Here is a 25,104-nt window from a genome sequence, read left to right on the forward strand (position 1 = left end):
CAACTAGGCCCGTGAGCCACAACTACTGAGCCTGCGCGTCTGGAGCCTGTGCTCCGCAACAAGAGAGGCCACGATAGTGAGAGGCCCGCGCACCGCGATGAAGAGTGGCCCCCGCTTGCCACAGCTAGAGGAAGCCCTCGCACAGAAACGAAGACCCAACACAGCCAAAAATAAATATTAAATAAATAAATAAATAAATAAAAGAGCCTTCCCTAAAATTAAAAAAAAAAAAAAAAAGATAGTTTCCTTATAAAAATGTGAAGAGATCTCCATTGATAAGGTGAAAACTAAATTTTCTGATAAAGCGAAATGGCTGGTCTCCACTCCCAATCTGGGGCTAAGTGCAAGAAAGTCCTTTTCCCAAGAGACTTCATTGTAGTCCTCCACTCCTGACACCAATAAGGCACTACAGAGAGCCTCTCTCTCCTTCCATGTCATTTCCCCAGCTTGACTGTTCTAATCCCCTACTTTGCTTACATTGTTCATCTCCCTTGCAAGTTGCAATGTTGAGGGGGCTTAGGAGGAAGGCAGGCAAAACACTGAAGGAGGCTTTTTACAAAAATAAAGCCTTTCTGTTTATTACTTATGTAACCGTAACTTAATTATATATTATATATATTTAATATATTTTAATTAACCATTTTCAATTAGTGTATTTTAATTAATATATTTTGATATTTTATTTAATCTATTTTACTTAAATAATATATTTTATTTAATCAACACATGTAAGTTAAATGTGATTTAATCATATTATATAATATGATTTAATTAACTATGATTTAACTACAATTTTTTTTTCTGAGAACATCCTTTTTATTTTTTTATGTTTATTTATTTATTTATTTATTTTCTTATCGGTCATCCATTTTATACACATCAGTGTATACATGTCAGTCCCAATCTCCCAATTCATCACATATTATGTAATATGATTTAATTAACTGTGATTTAACTACAATTTATTAAAGCTAGTGACAATAATACCAAAACCAATAACTAAAATTTATTGATCATCTAGGGCATGGTGCTAAGATGATAGGCATGGCCTCAGTTAATCCTCATTGTAACTCTGGGAGGTGAATACTGTAGCTCCCTACATTTTACAGATGAGAAAACTGAGGCACAGAAATTTCATCAAGTTTAAGAATGAACAACTTTTTTGCACCACTCTAATGTACCACTGGGAAAAACCTGCCAATCAATCTATGACACAGCTGTAAAACACATCCATATTTCAGAGATGCTGAAATGTGAAAAAGAAAAAAGTGTGTCTTACAATGAAATACCTAAGTAATTTTCAGAAGGTCACAAATCTACTAAGTGTTGCAAGCAAGATTTGAACACAGGCAGTCTCGTTCCAGTCCTGGTTTATGCCTATTATCCTGGCATAATTATTAACAGTGCTCCCTTTTAACTATCAAAAGTGCCTCAGTTTTAAGGATAAAATATAGTCTTCCTACTCATGGTTTAAATGAAATAAACCGTGTGCCCCGAGTCCCACCTCACTGCACCAGGGACTAATGTGGGAGCCAGCATCCTCTGCAGGCGGCTTCAAGGAAGTCCTGCCCAATATGGCAGTTTTTTATTGAGTGGTGGCAAAAGGACCCAAACAAATCCCCTTTGGGAAGCATAAAGTGGAGGTGAATCAAGAGAAGTTCGGCTATTTCAACTCAGAATATCGCTCCAAGCAAAGCTGAGGAAGTATTCCAGGGCCATATGAAGCCTGTTGTCTACATTTGTCTTGGAAGCACTCACTTGGCTATTTGGATGGACAAGCTGACTTCCCATGATACCCCATTTTCCCACTTAGTAATTCTCTCCCGAGAATTATTTTAGTTATGATCATAAGAAAGCGGTCTAAAACAAGGCCCACTACCATGACCTTAATCTCTGATAAATTAATCTAACTAAGACCAGCCAAGTGAATAGTAATAAGATCTTCAGAAATTTGGGAATGTGAAAAAGGAAACAAAGCAAACGTGAACATGTGAACTTGGGGAAAAGAAGACGGACTAGTTAGCAGCAGTTCATGAAGGAACTCTAAATGGATCAGGCCACCCCATCAACACTGCACTCAGAGCCCTCCTACTCAGGGGGCCATGGTGCTGCTCCTCTCCGAGACCTCCCCACCTCAGCCATAGGTGGTAAGGCGGAGGTGGGTACCTTAAAAAGAACCAGCCGTCTTTCAGCTGGCCAGTGACCCGCACGTGAGTGCAAAAGGCTGAGCCAGACTGATGAGATGTTCTTGTCATTAGACTTGTAACATTGTGAGAGACAGAAGCTGAGTGATGTGTTCGGGTCAGGGAGCTGGAGTGGGCCCAGCAATGGGCAAAGTTACGGCCAGGTACAAGTTATAGAGAAATGGTACCACGAGCTAGCAACCACTTAACACAACAGGAGAGGCACAGAGGAGCCAACACCAAGGAAGATTAGTCTTGCGTTCCAGTATGTGTCCCTTTCAATAAACCTTTTTTTTTTCCCTTAAGAAAAGTCCAAGGAGATCTGTCAATCAAAGAAGCCTTAATAATCAACTGCATCATCCACACAAGACTGAGAGCACAAAAGGAAACAACTAAGCCAGACGGCACGATTCCACCAGGGCCCAGAACGTTGTGAACGCAGGATAAGGGAGGCTTGGAGCTTTGGAAAGCTCTTCACTGCACTCAAGTTCAGAAACGTGCACTTTGCAAGCCTGGCATATTTATGGGTCTTTCTATTTCTCTTCTTTTATTTGCCTGTTCTTGTTCTGCGACCGTAACAGCATGTCCAGGGAACACTTGGGCATAAGGACGGAGCACATGGTCCCACGGCAGAGACAAGCAGGGATCTTTTATAACTACGGTAGCTCCTCACACCTTCTCTGCTCAGGGATGGTACACACAGCCTTTTATCACCTTTTTGGTATATGGCAGTGGAGAGAAGAAGCCAGCAATGGGGACTCAGCAGGGAAAGCATGAATCCTGTCCAGCCTCTTTCCTTAATAATGTCAATCTTTCTCTTCTATCCCCACTGTCACCATTCAGTCCATTTTAGTTAGGGGGACCATATATCAGCTTTCCAGGCGCAGTCTGGGTTTCGGCTATATCTGCTGGTGTAATTATTCACAGTGCTCACGTTCACTCTCAAAAGTATCCTGATTTGGCAAAAAATTATGTGGTCACCCTGATTTTGATCCAAACCCCCATCTTCTTCCATTGCATGTACCACTGGAGAAAAAAAATACTGTCACTCAATCTGTGACACAAGTGTACAAACACATGCAGTTTTCAGAGATGCTGAAATGTGAAAAAGAAAAAAAGTGAGTCTTGTAATAAAATATGTAAGTAATTGTCACATATCACAAAGATAACCAGTATTGAGGGCAAGATTTAAACCCAAGCAGTGTGATTCCAGTCCTGGTTTATCCCTATTATTGTGGCATAATTATAACTACTACTGGCACTGAATTAGTACAATAGTCACCTGAATGATTTCCATTCTTAATCCCTCCAACCCTTTCCACACTGTATGAAGAAAGAATACTCTGAAGCATAAAACTGCTCCTGCCACTCTTCTGTCTAAAGCCCTTCAATGGGGACTTCCCTGGTGACACAGTGGTTAAGAATCCGCCTGCCAATGCAGGGGACATGGGTTCGAACCCTGGTCCGGGAAGATCCCACATGCCACGGAGCCACTAAGCCTGTGTGCCACAACTACTGAGGCTGCGCTTTAGAGCCCACGAGCCACAACTACTGAGCCCACGTGCCACAACTACTGAAGCCCGCGCACCTAGAGCCTGTGCTCCACAACAAGAGAAGCCACTGCAATGAGAAGCCCACACACAGCAACGAAGACCTAACACATCCAAAAAATAAAATTTAAAAATTTTTTTAAAAAATTAGCCCCTATTAAAACCCTTCAATGTCTCCCCACTGCCCTCAAGCACTAACCTTAACTCCATTACCAGACTCACAAGATCAGCGAAATTTTGCCCCTGCTTATGTCTCCAGCCTCATCTCTCACTGCTCCCCCACCTCTAACTCCACAAAGCAGCCCTCCTGAAATTCCTCAGGGTCCTCAAGTCACAACCCTGGGACTAAGACAGCCTAGAAATGGAAATGGGGTAAGCACATGGAGAAATGGATAGGGGTAGAAAAAGAGATGCCAGACTCCCATCCCACCCCCACTCACAGGACCCAAACTCAGACCTATTCCTTAAGCTTTGCCATGTCTCCAATACCAACTCAAACACTACATCAAACCCCTCCAATTTTAAAATAAAAGTAAATGTTAGAGGTAAATGTTAGAAATCTATGCCTTTGTGACTAGTATCCACGTGATATTCTTTTGGAATCATTTCTAGAAAGGGGCAAAAGCTGACCAGGTAATCAGCACACTGACCAAAGTCTGAACTCAGAATACCAGGAAACTCCACCCTCTATCACCATCCCCCAAAACTCACCCTCCAAAGGAAATGCAATTTCACAATTTCTCCAGCATTCCTGAAACCTTGAAGGCAGTCCTGTGCACAGGGCAGACAGTGAAGGGCATGTGCCAGTTGCCCTTGCGTACATGTTATGACTACAGTCTAGTGTTTGGGTGTCCCTCCACCTCAAATCTTTGATGCATAAGAGGTCCAGAAGCCATAGCTACTAAGTCAACACCAAGATGTGCAAACATTTCTGGAACAAGCAACATCCAGGATGGTGCAACTGAGTTCCCCACACAACCCTCCCCCCTGCCACCTCACGCCTCACCAGACCTTCACCCCACCTGTGGAATAATGAAGATAACTGGGGCCCAGGAGACAGGCCTTGAACTCTCTGAGCCTCAAGTTCCCTAGATGTAAACTGAGAATAATCACCTCTGTTTCATGTCGCTGTTGCAGGATTAAGTGAAATAAACCATTTTGAAACACCAAGCCAGCACCTAACCCTGATATGGCAGCAAACACTAAATGCTTATCAAATCTGGGAAAGGAAAACTATTCTGGCTTAATAAAGCCAAAAAAAAAAAAAATTCAAGTAAATTTAGCTTCAAATTTACTGCAAGAGAAATAATCCCTCTGAGCCTACTATCTAACCATAGTGTCAGACATCATGCATATCATCTTATTTAATCTTTGTAACTATCTGTAAGAATTATCTCCTTTCAGAGAACAATAAATTGAGGTTCAGTCAAGTTCAATAATTAGTAGAGCAAGAACCCGGCAGACCCAGAATTTGATCTTAGTCCTATTTGAACACAGAACCATATCCTTTTCTCCTCACTGTTTCCCAGACCCTGGAGCCAGAGAAGGAGGGAGTCAGATAAGAGCCTGATAAGAGTCAGATAAGAGAACAATCATGCAGCGTTGATTAGTCCACCTAGGCATAAGTGCAAACACCAAGGTGCCCATTACTCAGGGACAAAGAAAGGGGGAAAGGTCAGCAATCAGTATAACTGGATAGTTCAGCTCAAACAGGACCCTTTGGCAATGTAACTTAATGTTTTAACAGCGTAAGTAACTCATCAGCATGAGGCAGGTGACTCCTTGGCCCTGTGATTTTAAGCAGGTTATTTAGTATGACCCTTCTATGCCTCTGTTCCGTTATTTGTAACATGAAGACAGTACAATCTCCCCTGCAGTAACATTGTAAGGGTTAAGGAAATAATGTGCAGGCATCACTTTGCACAGGGTCTGTCACATATGAAATGCACAGTCCTATTACTTTGAAAGCCCTTTCACAACGAGATTTTCTATAGCCCTTTCCTTCCTCATTTGCCTAAATTACCTGCATCAACCCTCATCTCTGTTACTTACCTGCCTCTCATTTCTGTGTACACCACGCATTCATTTAGACCACAAAAGCTTACTGAATACCTGGTCAGGCAGGCTGGGGAAATAGCAGTGCATAAGAAAAAGCTTTGCCCTCATAGAGCTTACATTCTTACATTTGTGGGAAAGGAAGGCAGACAGACAATAAAACAAACAAAAAACACATAATAAACCACCAGGTAAAGTGTTAAAAAGCAGGCAAGGGGCAGAAAATAATCTCTGGGGAGAAGGTGAGTCAGATAAGATAATTAGGGAACGCCCTGTGGGAAGACCACTTTGAATCAGAAAACTGAATGACGGGATAGAACAAGGCCTGAGGTCAGAAGGAAGAGTGTTTCAGACAGGGAAACAGCAAGTGCCCCATGCAAGACCACGCACAGTGTCACAGAAGACTAAGAACATAGCTCTACTGATCTCACGATGCTACTGTATAATTATTGGTTAACCTGCCAATTTTGCCACTAGACTATGAGCCCCCTGAGGGTAGGGCTGTGTATATTCCTGCATTCACTCACTCATAGAACTCATCTATTAAAGGTATCTATATGCCCAGCATTCTCTAAAGCACTAGATTTACAGTGAAGAATTAATCAATATAGCCTCTGCCTTCAAGGAGCTTACAACAAATAGCATGGGGCAAAGACTAAGCACTGAGAAAATATTTACTAAGTGAACAATATGTGCTTGATGTTCAGTTATCCAGTTCTGTACCATGCCGAATTCTGGGCTTTCTACAGCCCTTCTTTCCTTCCTCATTTGCCTAAAAGATCACCACTAGCTCTTCACTTCTGTTACTCACCTGCCTCTCCTTCTCCGTACCAAACTGTTCCCAATGACTCCTCTAATCTCCCCATCTTCTCTCTCCCCTCTGCCTTCGCCCACAGTCCACTCCACCTGGCATGCCTTCCCCTACATCTTCTTTACCAGACTAATTCTAGTGTCATTTCCCCAAATTTCATTAGCATACTGACTTTACCACTTGCTCAAACGTGTAGAAATCTCTCAAGTTCTTCAGACAAAACGTTTTCATCAAGTAACAGAAAATGATGGGTGCAGCTAGCAAAGGACAATTCCAGATTGAGTGAATAGCAAAAAGAGTTGAAAGACAAATGATCTGAAGTTGCATATGTAATTTCTTTTCCTCCCCAAAATACAAGATATGTCAGTGAGTTTCTGGGTGTTGCGCTTACAGAATTGGGCCAGGATACAAGGGCAGCAAAATTCTCAGTACTATGGGTCTGTGTACTCATCCATGAAAGAAGTGTTTCATTTACAGTAAACAAAACCAATTTGGGACAAGAGCTATCATTTAAAGGTCTTCCCCACACAGAAGTCAGTAGTTTAGCAACTAAATTATTTGAGATGAATTTCCTTTTCTAACAGCAGAAATTGCAGGTGCACTTCATTTTTAAAAAGAAAAGAGTCAGATATTTATTCTTCTAGGCAAGAAGGCAGATAAAGGTGAGTCACAACTTCCAATGCAGCCTCCACAGCCATAGTCAGCTGACAGAAACTTGCACATAAGCTTCAGTCCTTCACTTCTAAAAGCCAGGCATCCATCTTTCTCCTCTCACTTCTGGAAAGAACAGAAAATTAAGCTGGAGTCATCTATTCTGAGATACACAACAGCAGGGACAGGGTTTCGGTCTCCTTCAACAATACACATTCCTCCCTGAGTTCCTGGACAGAAGCTCTGGGCTTTGTAGAGAACCACACAACAAGCATTCTACAACTAGGGGCCTGAGGGGCAGTGTTTCCCACAACGTCTTTGCTTCACCTACAACAGAACAGTTCTGTGAACTTCACCCAGCCACTATGAGAGGGGAAACGCACTAAAAGGCAAAATACCATGATCGGATTATCACTAACCATTTAAACTCAGTGCCCTCAACCAAGATTTCCCCTAAGACATAACTAATGTAACAGGCTTATCTCTGTGCCCAACATGGCTGTGCCTTGCTGTACTGTGCTATTTATAATAAGGAGTGCACTGTACAGTAATTACATGCCTGGTCTCTGGCAGCCGGACTGGGATTCAGCTATTTTTTACTAGCTGAGTAACTTTGGGCAAAGCACTCTAAGCTTTTAAAAACCCTTTATCAGACCCTACAAGTCCCCACTTGATCCAGCCCCTGCCTACCTCTCAGACCACGACTAGTACTGTCACTTTCCACATCTTTAACTGTCTGGATATGTTGAGTTCAGGTCCCACCTCAGGGCCTTTGCACTTGCTGCCCTCTCTTCCCGAGTGTCACCTGGCTGGCTACTTTTCATTACTCAGGTCTCAGTTCAAATGTCAAAAAGTCACCTCCAGGATCTCATAAACATAAGGTTGATTATGTGAGTATGCACTCATATAATCCATTGTATAATTCCATTTACATAAAGTACAAAAAGGAACAAAACCAGTGTATGGTGGCGTAATTCAGGGGACTGGCTACTCTTTTCTGGGTGGGAGTAGTGACGGGAAGGAGCACCAGGGGGCCCTCTGGGTTGCTGCTAAATGATTAATTTCTTGATATGGCTCTGATCTCCTGGGCGTGTTCAGTTTGTGAAAACTCATCAAGCTGTTCACTTATAATATGTATATTTTTATTACATGTGTTACAATGCAATGTCGAATTGGTTTTCCTGGATCATCTAATCTATGACCCACCATCTTGGCTAAGCTATTCATTCTCCAGCCCAAGACCCTGTTTTATTTTCTTCATAGCATTTGTCACTGGCTGAAATCATTTGCATTATTGTCTATGTATGTACAGTCTAGCCCTTCCCCACCCCCATTAAAACGGAGTATCATGTGGCCAAGATCTCTGCCTGCCTTGTTTACTATCCCCAAATATCAGTACCTGTAAGAGTCTTGTTCTAGGTATAAGCTGAATAGAGAAATATATGTAAAATAAGAAATGGCAAAAGGGTGGCCCTTTAAGGATGTAACATCAATCGAAAGTCAAAACAGAGAAGCCAACAGCAGAAGAAATAGAAAATGTCAATGACATTTAGCATCAGGAATATGTGTCAAATGTTAAATTTAACAACGAGGAGGGGGTAAAGTGTCATTCTTTGGCACCTCTGTGAGAGTGGTTAAAGTTACTTCTCACAGCAGAAACTGGGTCATTTATCTCTGTACACACAACAGTTTTGCACAAGGTCTGGTACAAAGAAGGTCTGAGATGCTTGGTGAGGATTCTTAGGTTTCCTAGAAAAAGAGGGTCATATTCAACTGTAACGTCTGCCATGGGCAAGGGAGTAGGTAGGCACAACATACATGCAGAGGCAGGTAGAGCAGATACAAAGAAGCGTTCAAGAATATGAAAAGGGTTCCTTAGGAATCACAAACAACACTCACCTACTTTTATTGCCAATTCTAAGATGTTTATAAAGAAAAAATTAAAATGTGTCAGTAGTGTTGGTGACTTGGATGTTACATAGTAACTTTATGCTATGCAGAGTAACTTACATGCTGATATAACTTATTTTCATGAGGAAATTTACACCACAGCCTGGTATAATGGAACCTGAAAAGTAAACCTTTAATCTGTAATCAGCTCTGCCACAAACTCTCTTTATAACCTTGAACTCCTTTAGTGCTCAATTTTTCTACCTGTGAAATAAGCTGGTTGGATCTGATGCTTGCTAATGCCCATTTCCAGTCCTTGAACACTGTGTATTATTCCTGACTTTAAAAAAAAAAACAAAACCACTCATTTCCTAAGCTTATGTTCACAGGACAATACACCATCCACAAGTATGTAAATCAAAGTTACTAGATGCAGTGAGGTAGGAGATCCTTTTACCCAGTCTTCTTGCCAAACCAAGGGTATCACCCACCCAGATTCTCTCCAGTGTTGTGTTCAGACTCCCATTTCTTGGTAAGGCAAGAAGCCCTATCATACTTCAGCTAAACAGTTGGATTTCTCTGCACAATTATTTCCTTTGCTTGAGTTTTCACTGCCTTAGGCCCCGTGTTTCTCATCAATTCAAGTCTACTCTCATAGTTAGCACCACAGTTCTTGTTTTTTCTAACACTTAAATAATGAATAGAACTTGATCACCTGGAGGTATTCTCCTTACTCTATTACAACAGTTATTAGTGATTTTAATTAGACAAAACCACCATTCCTTTTGCTATCCCACCATACTGTCAAGTGCCTATTAAAGATATTACAGTAATAAGTTATTAGCACCTTTTAAATTTACATTAACAAAAAAAGACAAATGAGAAGTCAGGAAATGAAAGAAGGAAAAAAACAAAAACCCTTTCAGATGTCATAATTAACCAAAGCTTAGAGTAACTCAAAAAATCATTGGCAGCTATCTTTCAATTTTTTAAAAAAACATACTATGCATATCCTAGTTAAAACTGCAGGAGTGATCATTTGCCTCTCATCGATTAAAGATGGAAAAACGGACGAGGACAATGCTCTGCTGTGGATGAGCCCCACATCATCCTTTCTTTAAAAGAGCGGTATTACTAACGGAGAATCAGAAGTCGAGTGGTTGAGTCATTTGTCCATGAGTCATCACCACCTCATAACTCCCCAAAGACCTTTTGACTACTGTGACTCTTGCCACCTGCAAAAGGTAGTGATCAAATCTACAGGAAGCCAAGTTCTAATAGCTATTCAGCATCCACCATTGGCCCTCCTAGGTTTTTATTCTCTTGAAACAAGGAGAAACAGGACAGGGCCAATGCTCTGATGTGTTTTAGTGCTGGGACTGATTGTTCACTGAATTGAGGGAGAGCGTTTCCCATCTTTCTCCTTGACCCCCTCATTTCACCAACTCAAGCACCACTACCCACCCCCCCCCCCAAGTCTGCAAAAGCAGGCAGCCGGCAGAGAGCTCACTCCAGGAGGTGAGTTACTAAACCTGCAAGGCTGGGTTGGGTTTCTAGGCATCTTCATCATGTGGCCTAACAAATAGGCTCAAGAGAGAGAGATGGTTCAAAATCAGAATTGGCAAAGCAGGTAACTATGGACAAAAAAATGTTGCCTGCCATTTTACTAAACAAGAATGTTTCTTGCCATCAAGTCAGCGGTCACTGCAGCCGCCCGAGACAGTGCAGCCTGAGGGGAAATCAGGATGCAGAAAAACAGGATACAGTCCCTAGAGAGTTAAGATGCATATCAAAGGAATAACTTCAATAAGCCCAGACTCTTACACCTTCCCGAATTGAGCAAAGCATTAAAATCACTACCTTGACATATCTGATTTTTGTGATTAGCCCTAATCTTTTGATGTTCCACTACAAGTTTTTTTTTTGGTTTTTTTTTCAGCCAAAACTCCCATATATCCTGGCTCCTCCCTTACCTCTTTGGAACAGTTCCTCAGAGCTAACCAGAAACTTCCCCAGGATACAGCCCTCAATGATGCCTCCAATAAAATGTATTTCCCAACTTTCAAGCCGTGCATTTTTTTTCTGTCGACATAATAACACCTCAGGACTCCAAAACCCAGTCCCAGGGACTTTTCCTTAACTTGCCTATAGCGCCTGGTACAGCGCCAGGCAACCTCCGCAGCGCTGGGGTAACCCACGTCAGCGACAACTGACAGCTGGGTGGCTCTCACTCCGGGGTGGCCCGGACTGTCATTCCCCGCTCCGCCTAGGACCCCAGACACCTGAAGCGGGGCGCGAGGGGAATGCTGGGGTCTCTCGTGCGCCCCGGGCGCAGCACCGCGCGTCCCCTCCACAGGTGCGGCGCCCTAGCGGCCGCGCACCGGGGCCAGGAGGAGGTGGACAGACAGGGACAGGAGGGCACCACTGGCTGCTCGAGGCTCCCACCGAGAGGCCCGCTCACCTGGGACCTGGCCGCCAGGAGCGGGGACCGGAGCGACAGGTCTCTCAGAAGTTTCCAGGCCTGCGCTGCCCCAGGGGCCGCCATCTTAACCAGGAAACCGGCGCGGGAAGCCAGGCGGGGCGCGGCGAGCCAGGCGGGGCGCGGCGAGGGCGGGAGGGGGAGGAGAGGGGAGGGGATGGGGCGGGGCCTGGCCGCCCCTCCCGCACCGCCCCCTCCGCCGGGCCCGCCTGCTGCCCCCGGGACGTGGCAGCGCCCCTGAGGAGACATCTGCGCGAGCCCTGCGTCTCCCGCCGCGACTCCCACCTCGGCCCCAAGTTCACTTTCAGCCTTCAGAGGCCCCGTGGGCTCCTCACCGTTCTACCCCGGCTCACCATGTGAGCAAAAACACATCCCGAGCCCTACGGTCGTGGGGCTTAAACTATGCTGGGGCGACGGGCCAGTGCACGTTGGCCATTGCCGTGAGTGCTCTGAGGACCGGCCCACGGAGCTGACGCCAAGTAAGGGAGGCCTCTGGTCTGGTCCTTGGGCCCCAGAGGCTCGCCTAGGGAAGCGATATTTGAGCTGAGCCTTGAGGGAGTACCGGAGAGGCAAGTGGGTCTGATGAGGTCGGTGGATGCCCTCTACACCTGAGTAAGAATTTTTTATCTTTTACCGAAGGTTAAGGCAAAGCAATTGAAGCACTTTAAGCCAGTAATCACCAGAACAAGAGCAAGCGTTTATTCGGAGTTTACGTGACTCTAAGCACTGTATATGTAATAAAATTACTATAGCAAATAAGCTTAATATGTGCCAGGCACGTTACAAATTATGAACTAATTTAGTCTTTATAGCAACCTTTCCAGTAGGTACCAATGTATAAATCCCCATTTTGCAGAAGAGAAAACTGAGGCACAGAGAGGTTACCTAACTTACTGAAGGTCAGAGATCTGATAAGGATTAAAAATGAGATTCAAACCCATGCTCTCTTCTCCCCACCCTATTAAGTACCATTTTAGAATTTTTTTTACCCTTACTCTATTCTTGAGCCTATGATCATGAGAAAATGTACAATGTAACAGAACTAGGAAACTGTTTCTGCTTTACTTCCCTTTTTACTTTTTCTGCTTTTAATTTTTTTTAATTTTTATTTTGACAAAACAAATCTACAGAAAAGTTGCAAGAACATTACCCCCAAACTCCCAAGTATCCTTTACCCAAATTTACCACTTATTTATATTTTGCCTCATTCCCCATTTTTCATAGATATGGATACATAGCTTTATAGCCCATTCTTAATCACAAGTTTACTGGCTAGATTTAGCATCCATTGTTGATTTTTTCTTGAATCAGTTACTACTGTAATGGTTGCAAAATCATGATTGTCTAATTCCATTCCTTTCTACATTTTTTAGTTCACATTCTACTCTGAGAAGAGCTTTACCGTCTCCCACGTTTCTTTATTTATCCTTGTATTCACTTGTATCGATATGGACTCATGTGTCCCTTTTTATTCAGTGCCAAGCCTATCCTCATTCCTTTTACATGTACTCAGCTGCCTCTGAATATGGGTCATTTAATCCTCACAGGAACCCTGTAAGGGGTGATGATGTTATTCCCATTTTACCAGAGGGGGAACTGTACTACCGAAACACTATGTAACTTGCCCAGGGTCACAGCCTGGGACCAGACCCCAAAGCTGAAACCTGACCACACCCTCCTCTTGACCTGAGGGGATCTGAGTTCCCACCTCATCTATCATTACGTGTACTGGGTCTGCCATCTAGCCAGGATGGAGCAAAGACTCATTAATGTTTACAGACTGAATGTTTAAGCTTGGTGAGAGCTTTGAACATGTTGTCAGAAGGAAGCAGACCTCCTGTAGAATTAATCAAAGGTGGTTTATTCAGACAGTACTATGGCAAGGGAGTTGGCTACTATCACTTTCCTTCCAGCAGAGACCTGAAAGGGTTTCAAAAGAAGAGTGCGTTTCGTAAAGAAAAAGGACAGCCTCCTTAGACAGTCTTTGATGAGTGTTCTGTTAGGACGGGATTTTTTTCTATTAGGGCAGGATTTTTGGAAGTGGAGTGGGCAGAGTCTTTCTGATTACCATTCATGTACATGTGGCAATCTTTGATTGGTTCATTATCTACTAGTGAATTTCTGGGCTGGGTAGCATCATATGAGTTTTCCTGTTTCAATTGGAAGACTGCCTAGTCCTCAGCTTTGGGGCCCAAGTCCTGCATCAGCAATTCCTCAGTGTCTTCATCCACATTCTCTAATTCTGCCATCTCTGCAGCCAAGAGGTTGGGGGAGATGGTGCAGAAGGACCTTCGTATGGTATCTCCAGTGCTTAGCACTGGGCCAGGATTAGAGAAAGTGTGGAATAAACACACGTAGGATGACTCACACTTATTGAGTTCCTCCTAAGACTTCTCGCTCTTTTCTACCCTTTTTTTCCAAATAGGAAGCTCTTTGAGGTCAAGGATCCACCAAAGAGTTCTGCACTGTGCTTTGCTGAGATAAGCACTGGGTTTTCAGTGAAACTGGATTGGATTCAAATCTCACCTCTGCCTTCTGTGAATCTGTGACCTGAGGAACTACCTAGGTCATACAGTGATAGTAAGTATTCAGTGAGATGTTGTATGTAAAGACCATGCACATAGCAGGGTCTTAGTAAATGTTGTGTTTCTTCCTCTGATATACTCTTTTTTTTTAAATTAATTAATTAATTTATTTTATTTTTGGCTGTGTTGGGTCTTTGGTGCTGTGTGCAGGCTTTCTCTAGTTGCGGTGAGCGGGGGCTACTCTTTGTTGTGGTGCGCAGGCTTCTCATTGCGGTGGCTTCTCTTGTTGCGGAGCACGGGCTCTAGGTGCGCAAGCTTCAGTAGTTGTGGCACGTGGGCTCAGTAGTTGTGGCTGTGGGCTCTAGAGCACAGGCTCAGTAGTTGTGGCACACAGGCTTAGTTGCTCTGCGGCATGTGGGATATTCCTGGGCCAGGACTTGAACCCATGTCCCCTGCACTGGCAGGCAGATTCTCAACCACTGCACCACGAGGGAAGCCCCCCTCTGATATATTCTTAATAAATATTTGATATCTAATGTGAAACACCAGAGCCAATCTGAGATATGGGTCATAAGGCCCCTGACACTTTGTAACTTATCTTGATAGCACTGGAGAACAGTAGAGACGTGTATGTGCCAGGTGAAAGTATTAAAAGGATGTAAAGTGGTTGTCTCCAGGAAGAGGCTGGAGGATAGGGGTCAGGGAACCTTTACATTTTTAGAACTTCGCATATACTGATTCCTGGGCTCCACTCTAGACCTACTGAATCAGAATCACTTAGGATGGAGTCCGATATCTGCATTTTAAATAATCTTCTCAAGGAGTTCTTTAGTTTGAGAACTAAAAAATATATAAAATAAAAAAAAGCAGACAAACCAAACCATAGCGGTAAACTCTCAAGAAGTTTCCCAGTGAATCAAGAGACAAGTTACTCTGCCTTCTTCCATTGGGTTCCTAAATGTAGAATGAAAATCCTATGATTCGTAGATGGAGGTGATGACTAAATGCTGCTCTCAGAGAGTCTTGACACATGGGTACAAGACCTATCTTCTACCAGGGTTCTAGGTCAGCCCCGACATGTAGAAGCATTGGCTAAGGGTGAATAAACAGTGATTCTATGTTTTTTCTTTATCAATATTGCAATTGTGAACTGCTTGAGTAGTAACTGTGGCCATAGGCAATGCCACTACCAAAAGCATTCTGTACTGTCTGGGGTCAGATTGAAGCACAGAGGTAGATATCAGACAAACTGAGTTCAGGTCTTGACTCTGTGATTTAATAACTCTGAGCTTGGGCCAGTTATTTCACAGCCTCAATCCTTTATCTGTGAAAGAGGGATTATAATAGTATGTATTTTGCCAGTGTGTTACTGAGTCCAAGCTTGTACTACTTGCCACACAACAGGCCAATAAATCGAGAGACAAGTTGCTAGAGCAAGGAATAGTGACTTTATTCGGAAAGCCAGCAAACTGAGAAGATGGTGGACTTGTGCCCCAAAGAACCCATCTTGCCTGAGTTAGAATTCAGGCTTTTTTTATACTGAAAGGGGAGGGAGTAAAGTCAAACATTTCCTGGTTCCGGTCAGCCTCCAGAGGGGATGTGTTAATTTCTTCCTCCCTGCAGTCATTCACAGGTGGGCCTGGTCAGCGTGTTTCCTGTGAGCTAAACAAAGGTTTTTTAGCTTAATGCTCATTACCTGGGAGGCAGGGTTCCCAGAGATGGGCCATTATGTATAATTTAAGCTTATAGGCAACATCCGTTTAGTGATTAACTTGTAATAGAATACAAAGTGTTCTTCCCCATTACAAGTGCATTGTAAAGCGCTGGAGATCCCAGCGGCTGTTAGCCACTAGGCTTTCTTTGCTTGACTAAGAAATCCTTTTTCATGTTTGTTTCTTTACCATTTACATCAGTGAACCTGTTTCCCCATTAGTAAAATGAAGGCCAAGTATGACAGCATCTTATTTGAACTAGGAGTTAACAATGTAACACTTCTCATGAACTTTGCATACACTGGAAATATTAAGTTCCAAAACTCCTTGATCAAACTTTGGATTTAGAACAACCTGCCTACACTACTTCTTACTGAGTTAATTGTTCCAGGAAAGAAAATAAAAACATCAGTAGGCCCACACACCTTCTCTTTCATTTTGGCAGTGCCTGTTAACAGTGAAATAATGTGCTCATTTTCATATCCACACTGATTACTCCCTGGGCCCAGATTTGCCAAAGAGGCATGTCAGGAAACCTAGCACAGGGATCATGCATCTAGCAGTTCCAGTGGTTGTTTATCATTACCTTTTCATTTAAGCATAAAAACCGTTTGACAAATACAGACTCATTGTAACCAGTAGAAATGAATAGAATTTTTTACAAAACAATCCTAATTTTCATGGATAACATATTTGAGTTCATGCCACTCCCTGTCAGGAATGAAAATCACTATTAAGATGATGAAACAAAGGGCATTTGTGGATTTTGTTTAGTTATTTCTTCTTTAATGGTTAACAGATTTCTTGAATTTACAGGCAAAGAAACTTAGGGCTTTCATTATGTACACTGGTAATATCTCTGTTGCTGTTTGTGACAGCCATTTTAACCAATGCTTCAATTGTGTTATTTGCCAATGGCACAGAAAGAAGTTCCATGTGCTGCAGTTATTTTTTCCCTCTTCAATAATGCATTAAAATGATTAATTCTGATGACATTTCTCAGCAGCTTATTTAAATTATAAGGTGCACAGAAGAAAAGGGATCTGCAACTAAAAGTGTCTCCTCTGACAAAACCGCAGTGAGCTCAAGAGAAATTCTCACTATATCCTGGAGAGAATCTGGAGGAGGGAAAGTAGAGCCATAGTAACAGGTCAAAGTCAAGATGAAAAAGAAGTAAGAGTAAGGAACATCAGAAATCAAGAGAAGGAGCATTCAGGGACAAGGTCAGCTGGAAGACTAAAAGTGGAGAACGAGAGTTAAGGATCGAAACAAAGGCGATGGCATTCTGTTGGTCGGGAAATTTAGAAATGGATAAAGAAGATGGTAAAAGTGGAGTGAAGAACATTTACACAAAGGACAGTGGAGAAACATAGACTGAAAGAGAAAAATGGTACCAGATTGTGGGAAAGAAATTCCCTTTAGAAAGAAACCTGTTTTCCCACTGCAATCGAAAGCCATGGAATTTAGCACTTTCAATATTATTAAGACATCCTTCATTTAAATACCAAAATAGGGACTTCCCTGGTGGCACAGTGGTTAAGAATCCTCCTGCCAATGCAGGGGACACAGGTTCGACCCCTGGTCTGGGAAGATCCCACATGCTGTTGAGCAAGTAAGCCCATGTGCCACAACTACTGAGCCCACGTGCCACAACTACTGAAGCCTGGGTGCCTAGAGCCCATGCTCCGCAAAAAGAGAAGCCACTGCAATGAGAAGCCCGCGCACCACAGCAAAGAGTAGCCCCCGCTCACCAAAACTAGAGAAAGCCCGTGCACAGCAATGAAGACCCAACGCAGCCAAAAAATAAATAAATAAATAAACAAAAAATAAAATAAGTACCAAAATAAAAATTAAAGGCATTCCATTTCAAATCCCCTGCTTCATTAGGAAGTAAGCAGTCACAGCAATGGTTCTTAATAGAATTCCTTTTTTTTTTTAATTTATTTAATTTATTTATTTTTGGCTGCGTTGGGTCTTCCTTGCTGCGCACCTACTCTTCATTGCGGCACGTGGGCTTCTCATTGCAGTGGCTTCTCTTGTTTGTGGAACACGGGCTCTAGGCACGCGGGCTTCAGTAGTTGTGGCTCGCGGGCTCAGTAGTTGTGGCTTGCAGGCTCTAGAGCGCAGGCTCAGTAGTTGTGGCGCACGGGCTTACCTGCTCCGCAGCATGTGGGATCCTCCTGGACCAGGGCTCGAACCCGTGTCCCTTGCATTGGCCGGCAGATTCTTAACCACTGCGCCACCACAAATAGAATTCCTTTAATAGGTTTCTGTTTTGTTTTAATGTCTTTGGGGCTGCATTCTCCAAAGGTTCTAATTCAGTCTGTCTTGGGACCCAGAGATCTGCATTTTTATAAGTACCTCTCCCACCCCACCATCTTTATTGTAGGTGATCCATTGTCTGTGACTGGAGAAGCAGTGACCCAGAAGGTGGGACTTTGAGAAATCTAGAGGAAAACAACAGAAATCATCCAATTCCTCTCTTTCTCTCTCATTTTCTTTTCCATTTCTTACCCCACTTGTAGTATGTTTCTTAACCTTTCCCAACCCCTCCAAAATCTTAGTACATGAGAAGCAGTATGGAATGAGACTCCAAAGGAAGGTTTCATGCTGTTCCCTCTGACGGAAACAACTCTTCCCCTGTTGTTCACTGGGCTCAGGCTCTCTCTTCCCTAGAGGGGGTTTCAGTCACCACCCTCTTCAGGAACCTTCTCTGAAGGCAAGCCTGGGGGTCATCTCAGTGGTTATCATTAGGCAATGACCCTATTAGTTTCTTGTCTGCTTCTTTCTTTAGGATTTAAAAATCTGCAGTGACAGGGACTGTGTCTTCTTTGCTCTTATGACCCTGCACCCAGTACAGTGCCTGGAAGACAGGCAGTACTCAACTGATATTGGCTAAACAGATAACTAAATGAAGATGAAACCAGTGCAAAAATCACCCTAATAAGAAAATTCAAAGATTCAATAATGTCTAGAAGTCTGCCAGTACCCCCTAACAAGAATGGAAGTTGAGTCCCATGAAGGGAAATAACCTGCCCAGGATCACACACTACACTAGTGGTTTTGTTCACTGTTCCTCAGAGTTCTTAGATGCCTTCAAGATCCATCTCTCCCTTACCTCTCTCTCTCGTTCCCCTACATTTATTGAACATGTGTGTGCTTTCTCAAAGCTTTACAGGAATTATCTTACTTAATCCCTACCACAGCCGTATTTTACAGATGTGCAAAGTGAGTCTCACAGCAGAGAGTAAGTTGCCTGAGGTAATGACTAGGAAGAAGCCAATCTCAGTCAATCTGGGATTGAATCTACATGAGCACTATCTAATGGATCTTTTTGCAATGATGGAAAAGTTCTATAACTGTGCTGTCTGATACCATAGCCATCAGCCATGTATGGCTGTTGAGCACTTGAAATGTGGCTGGTGAAACTAAGAAAATAAATTTTTAATTTTAATTAATTTAATTTTGAATAGCTGCACATAGCTAGTGACTGCCATATTTACCAGTAGAGGTCTATGCTATCCAACTGATGTGCAGACTTTGTATCATCTCACTATTTTCTTAATTGCATTCCTATTAGGTACAAGTTATATGATTGGGTTCCTAATTTAGGTACAAATAGCTTATTTAGGAGGTGATCCTAGGCATCAGGAAAAGGAATGGGGAAGTGAGACAGGGAAGATGGGGTTTAGTTTCAGAGAGCACTCTGATAGAATGTTATGGAACATACCTCAAAATGGTCCCATTGAGGGATGAGGAAGTGGTCATGTTTTTCCACCAACTCCCATGCCTCATTGGTTGAGAGCTGCTCCGGGGGGCACTTCCAGCTTCCCTCTCCTCGGAACAGTTACGCCCCTGTGGTTAGACAAAGCCTTAGAGCAGAGAGACGCAGCTCTCTGAAGCAGTGATTGTCTTGCAAAGCTGCCAGTGACTTCCAGGGAAGTCAAGGAGATGTGGGCCCAAGTAAAACTATATTGCCTCTCCCTTTAAACTGACCAGATTAGTTCATATCAATATTTTATCTGGGTTGGGAGGAAGGGCACTCGAGATTGTGTTGGTAAGAAAGGTTCTGCTACTTAGAGAGAGAGAAAGAAAAAAGTTTCCAAACTACAGTTCTAAACTGTACCCTTGCCTGTTTTCATGACCAACTCAATTACTGGATTTTATCCTATTCTGTATCATTTCTAGCTCAGCATGGATGCTCTAAGTATCCCTGCAGTCTAGGCCCCATAATGTAGTCATAAAATAGCTGATCCTGGACTTTCTCAGTGGAGACATGAAGAGACTCAGGCATTCCAGAAAGCGTTCGTTTGGTTGTTTTTTATTTGATATATTTAAAAAGATTAGCCGCAACAAGAGCAGAGAGTCAGGGAGAACCTGATTAAAAAAATAAACTATAGTTTTAAAGAAGAAATAGAAGTGATGCAAATAGTGATTTCTCCTCCTCTGATATCAAGCTCTGTTGAGCTCTGGAAAGAGGAAACATGTACTTATGATAGAAGTGAATCAACTGAAAGCCAAGTCAAAAAGGCAGATCAGCTTCTGAAGAGATGCCCTGGCTTCTATAAAGACAGTAGGTAAAGAGTCCTAGCCTCTCTACCTAGATAGGCTGCTGGTCCTTACGACCTTGGGCTGAAAGAACATGGAGAACTCTTGATAGTGTAGGCAAAAGGAATGTTACCAGATTTCTTTCAGAGACAATGGCCATCCATGGAGGCTAAGAAGAGCTTAGCTACCTCAAAGAACCTGCCTGAAGAGATTTCTTCATGCTACAAACCTCTGTAAATTTCCTTTCAAAAATTATGTTTAAGAAGAAATAGGAATAACCTTACACCAAAGTGAGGGCAAGAGTGTCCACAAGAGTGAAGCCAGTAATGCCACAAGGGAGAAAATGAAGGGAGACAAGTAAAAATTTCACATGGAAATATTTCAAGTACCTAGAAGCTCTGAGGAAAATAAAAAACACCATGATGAACAAATGATGTGAATAAAAAACTCAAAAAAGAAAAGGTAAAAGTGGCCAGTAAACAAGAAAAAGAGCCAGCTTCACTGATAGCATTGAAGAAATGCAAAATAAAAGATACTACCTTTTAAAATTGTATATGTTTTTAAACCAATAAAAATGCCCAATTTGGTTACAATTGTGGAGGAAATTAATACTTTTTAATATTGTCAGTAGAAGTGTGAATTATTACATCCTTCTAGAGGAGGACAATTTGGCAATATATATCCAGAGCCTAAGAGTTTAAATCCTCTAGTCAAATAATTTTATTTCTCGGGATTATCCTAAACAAATACTTAAATTTGCAGTCAAAGATTTTTGTTCAAAGATATTAATTGCAGCAATTTATTTAACAACGAAAATTTGGAAACCACATAGCTGATGAATAGTTAATAAAAAAACCACACTAGAATATTGAACAATGCCAAAAAACATATTATAAAATTTTAATTTATTTAAAGAAGCAGTGTATGCACACTGTAAGATTTTTCAAGTCTCTGAAGGTAGTAGCCACTGTTAATAGTTCATTTCTTTAAGAAATTTTCTTCAACAAATTTTCTATATATACATTTTCTATTTTGATATATCAATGGATATATCTCTATCCCTATTTATCTATCTATCTATCTATCTATCTGGCCCACTACTTGTCTTTGTAAATAAAGTTTTATTGGAACTCACTCACACCCATTTGTTTATGTATTGTCTATGGTTCGTTTCCAGTTACAATGGCAAAGTTGAATAGTTGCAACAGAGAACCTATGACTAAAAATATGTAATATCTGGCCCTTTACAGAAAAACCTTGCAAACCCCTGCACCAGCATACAAACTCATTACAATGTTACCTCAGTGAGTGCAAATATTTTTGTCTGCTTTGTTTGCTATTGTATTCCCAATGCCTAGAACAGTGCCTGGCATATAGTAGGTGCTCAGTAAATATTTGTGGAATGAATTAATGGGATCAGTTGCTCCTGCTAATGCACAGTTGTGTGGTTTTCACATTTAGTGCTTGTTTTAGTATTACAAATAACGCTGCAATGAACACAGATATTTGCTTACTTCTGCAATTATATCCGAAACAGTACTTTGAAAAATGTTTAATGATGTGGGAAACATATTGATATATCAAATTTTTTAAAAAAGCTAAAATTTTTGTTACTTTAATTTTTGTTATTGAAAATGTATGTGTATAACCATAAATAATTTGAAATCTAGGAGGAGGAATTGGGGTGATTTTTATTTTCTTTATTGTTATCTAAATTTATCATAATTAACACATATTGATAGTAAAAAAAATATTAAATGTATGTTTAAAGGACTCAGAAGATCCTTTTCATCTTGTCCCCTCTCTGTCCTATTTTAACTCATTTAATACTTCCCATCACTATAAGTTAAATCTAAATTCTTCCACCCAGGGCTTAAGGTTATTGAGCCACTGGTTTAAATACCTGTTTCTGTCTCCCCAGTGGCTTTCCTTCATGAAAGGTTTGTTCAGCCAGACTTGGATATTACTCTTTGTCCTCAGAAAAGGCCTTATAAATTCTACCTTGGCGCACTTAGTCATAGCTTTTGTCCTGTCCAGAATGCCATCCTTTTCTCCACCTTGCTGAGCCTGCCACTGAAGCGTCCAATTCTTCCCAGTAGCATTCCTAAGTCCTTCCCACAGCATCATCCTTCTACAGCATCTACTGTCATGGGTGGCAAATCTGGTTTCCTTTAGGAGACAAAGCAAGAAAACCTAAATGAACAGCGTAGTACGCCATACAAGGGAATGAGGAGTCGTGGGGACCATGGCAACAAGTACATGTCCTATCTAAAGGCAGACAAATGAAAAACTAAATTTGTTTTTAAAGGCAGACCAAACAAAGCAAGACTGCTGGCAAAATTTACCCTACACCTTATACTGTATGGGCATATAAACTGCTTGGAACTTTTTCCTGAAGCCCGTGGGGTTTAGGGATGCAGAAAGAGGGGAAGAAGGTGAGAGTTAATGGAGGTCCAAAAGTAGGATGGGGGTAGTTTGAGAATGAGGGATGGACAAGAGGTTTCAGGCTTAAAGAGAAGGGAAGGGGTAGGATTTAAGACTGGACTAAGGATGTCTGTGGTAGAAGTTATGCAGTAATTTTTAAAATGAACTTCTAGTGTTTCATGTTTTAGGCTATATCAGAATATCCCTAGTATCAAAATGGCTTCATCAAAACAGACCAAATAAAATATCTTGCTTCATCACCCATACCTGTACCCAGGTTCTTCTCATAGTAATAAACACAGCAATAGCTAATTTGAGTTGGGTCTGTATTATGTGCAGTCACTGTGTTAAGCACATTTACTGAGAGTGTCCACCTGACTCAGTTCTCAAGATAGCCTTATGAGATAAATGCTATTCCTCTCTTACAGATTAGAAAAAAGACATAGAAAGAGGCAGTGATCTGCCTGAGGTCGTATGGCTAGGAGGTGGCAGGGCTGACTTGAATCCAGAGTCTGATCCAGAAGTTGTACAATGAATATACGTCTTCTGCAAATTAACCACTTAACCACTGTGTTGTACGGCTCAGAAGTGTTGAAAGAAAGGGAATGTTTGGTAGCAAGAGTACAAGTTAGGGTTTCTCAACCTCAATACTGTTGACATTTTAGACTGGATAATTCTTTGTTGTAGAGGCTGTCCTGTGCATTGTAGGATATTTATTAGCATGCTTAGCCTCTATTCGCTAGATGCCAGTAGCAAATGCCCTGAGTAGTGACAATCAAAACTGTTTCCATATATTGCCAAATGTCCCTGAAATGGGCAGGGTATTGGTGGAGGGCGAGAAGGAGCAAAACCTCCCCTAGTATAAATATTTATACCACTGGTATAAATACTTGTCCTTAGAGCAGAAATGTAATACTTAATATCGTCATTCCCCTTTTTATGGACTTTCATAATCCCAGATGTATCTCCTCCCCCACCAAATATCCAAATATCCAACTCTGAGAACAACAGAAATTATTGCACAAAATATTGTGCATTTTATATATCTAATCCTTTCATAGATTAATTTCATTAAATTCCATAGCAGGAGGGAAGCAAAAAAGTTCTAAGTCATCAAACAATCATTAAATGAATTAAAATAGTAATTCTCATGTCATTAGTCTGATTTTAGCCAAGCCAAGGAAGTACTATTCCAAGATTCTGCACGAAATAGCAAATTTCAATTTGCAAGTTCTCCAAGTAGTTAATGGTCCTGCTGTCCATTTGATTTAGTAAAGGTTCAGAGCATTTGTTAGCTAAACTTCCCCAGAAAGTCATTTTTATACTATGACTGTTAGTCTATGCCATTAGGATCATTTCTTTCTACGATAAAATGGGTTTTTATGTTATCATTCTGTGTCTCAGGGAAACGTATAATTTTTAATGGAAGAAATCTAAGATTAACCTCCATAGTCTCCCTAAGTGATTTCATAGCATCAGTCTGTGCAAAGGGCGAGTTTCGTATTCTAAAGAAAATCAGCTCATATTATTAAAAACAACTGACATATAGTATAAAAAATATTGTAAAAGTATTTGATTATACCTCAAAATACAAGTTGTATTTCTTTGCCAGGAAAAAAAAAGTGAAAACTACTTGAGCTCTAATTCTGAAAGGCAAAATTTTGAACATTGAATATTGGCTATTGCCTATGGCCTAACTGGATAAGAGCAATTCACCTGTTTGATCCAATTTGTTCTAACCTGTGCATTTCACATGGCAAGGGCAGAAAGTCCTAATTCCATTGCTTACCAGGATTTTTTTTTAAAATATTTATTTATTTGGCTGCATTGGGTCTTCGTTGCTGCACATGGGCTTTCTCTAGTTGTGGTGAGTGGCGGCTACTCTTCATTGTGGTGAGCGGGCTTCACATTGTGGTGGCTTCTCTTGTTGCAGAGCATGGGCTTCAGTAGTTGCAGCACACGGGTTCAGTAGTTGCGGCACATGGGCCCTAAAGCACACAGGCTTCAGTAGTTGCAGCACGTGGGCTCAGTAGGTGTGGCTCGCAGGCTCTAGACCGCAGGCTCAGTAGTTGCGGTACACGGGCTTAGTTGCTCCGCGGCATGTGGGATCTTCCCAGAGCAGGGATCGAACCCGTGTCCCCTGCATTGGCAGGTGGATTCTTAACCACTGCGGCACCAGGGAAGTCCCAATGCTTACCAGGAATTTTGATCAAGACTTCTATTGCAAGTGACAAAAACTTAAACCAAACTCAGGGTATTTATTGGCAAACATAAAA

At 41.8% G+C, this 25,104-nt stretch overlaps 1 protein-coding gene and 1 long non-coding RNA gene across 2 annotated transcripts in view; one reads left to right on the forward strand and one right to left on the reverse strand.

Moving 5' to 3' along the window:
* SUCLG2 (succinate-CoA ligase GDP-forming subunit beta) overlaps positions 1–11,771 on the reverse strand; it is a 261,759-nt gene extending 249,988 nt beyond the window's left edge. Inside the window, exon 1 of the mRNA XM_036868951.1 lies at positions 11,602–11,771. Coding sequence (XP_036724846.1) covers positions 11,602–11,685 — 84 coding nt within the window. The 5' untranslated portion in view covers positions 11,686–11,771. The remainder of the gene's footprint in view (positions 1–11,601) is intronic.
* A 106-nt stretch (positions 11,772–11,877) lies between these two features.
* The window catches only part of LOC118904159, a 69,105-nt gene continuing 55,878 nt past the window's right edge, over positions 11,878–25,104 (forward strand). Inside the window, exons 1-2 of the long non-coding RNA XR_005021942.1 lie at positions 11,878–12,231; positions 14,045–14,199. This is a non-coding gene — a long non-coding RNA (uncharacterized LOC118904159). The remainder of the gene's footprint in view (positions 12,232–14,044; positions 14,200–25,104) is intronic.

This window comes from Balaenoptera musculus, chromosome 11 (assembly GCF_009873245.2).
Source record: "Balaenoptera musculus isolate JJ_BM4_2016_0621 chromosome 11, mBalMus1.pri.v3, whole genome shotgun sequence".
NCBI lineage: Eukaryota > Metazoa > Chordata > Mammalia > Artiodactyla > Balaenopteridae > Balaenoptera > Balaenoptera musculus.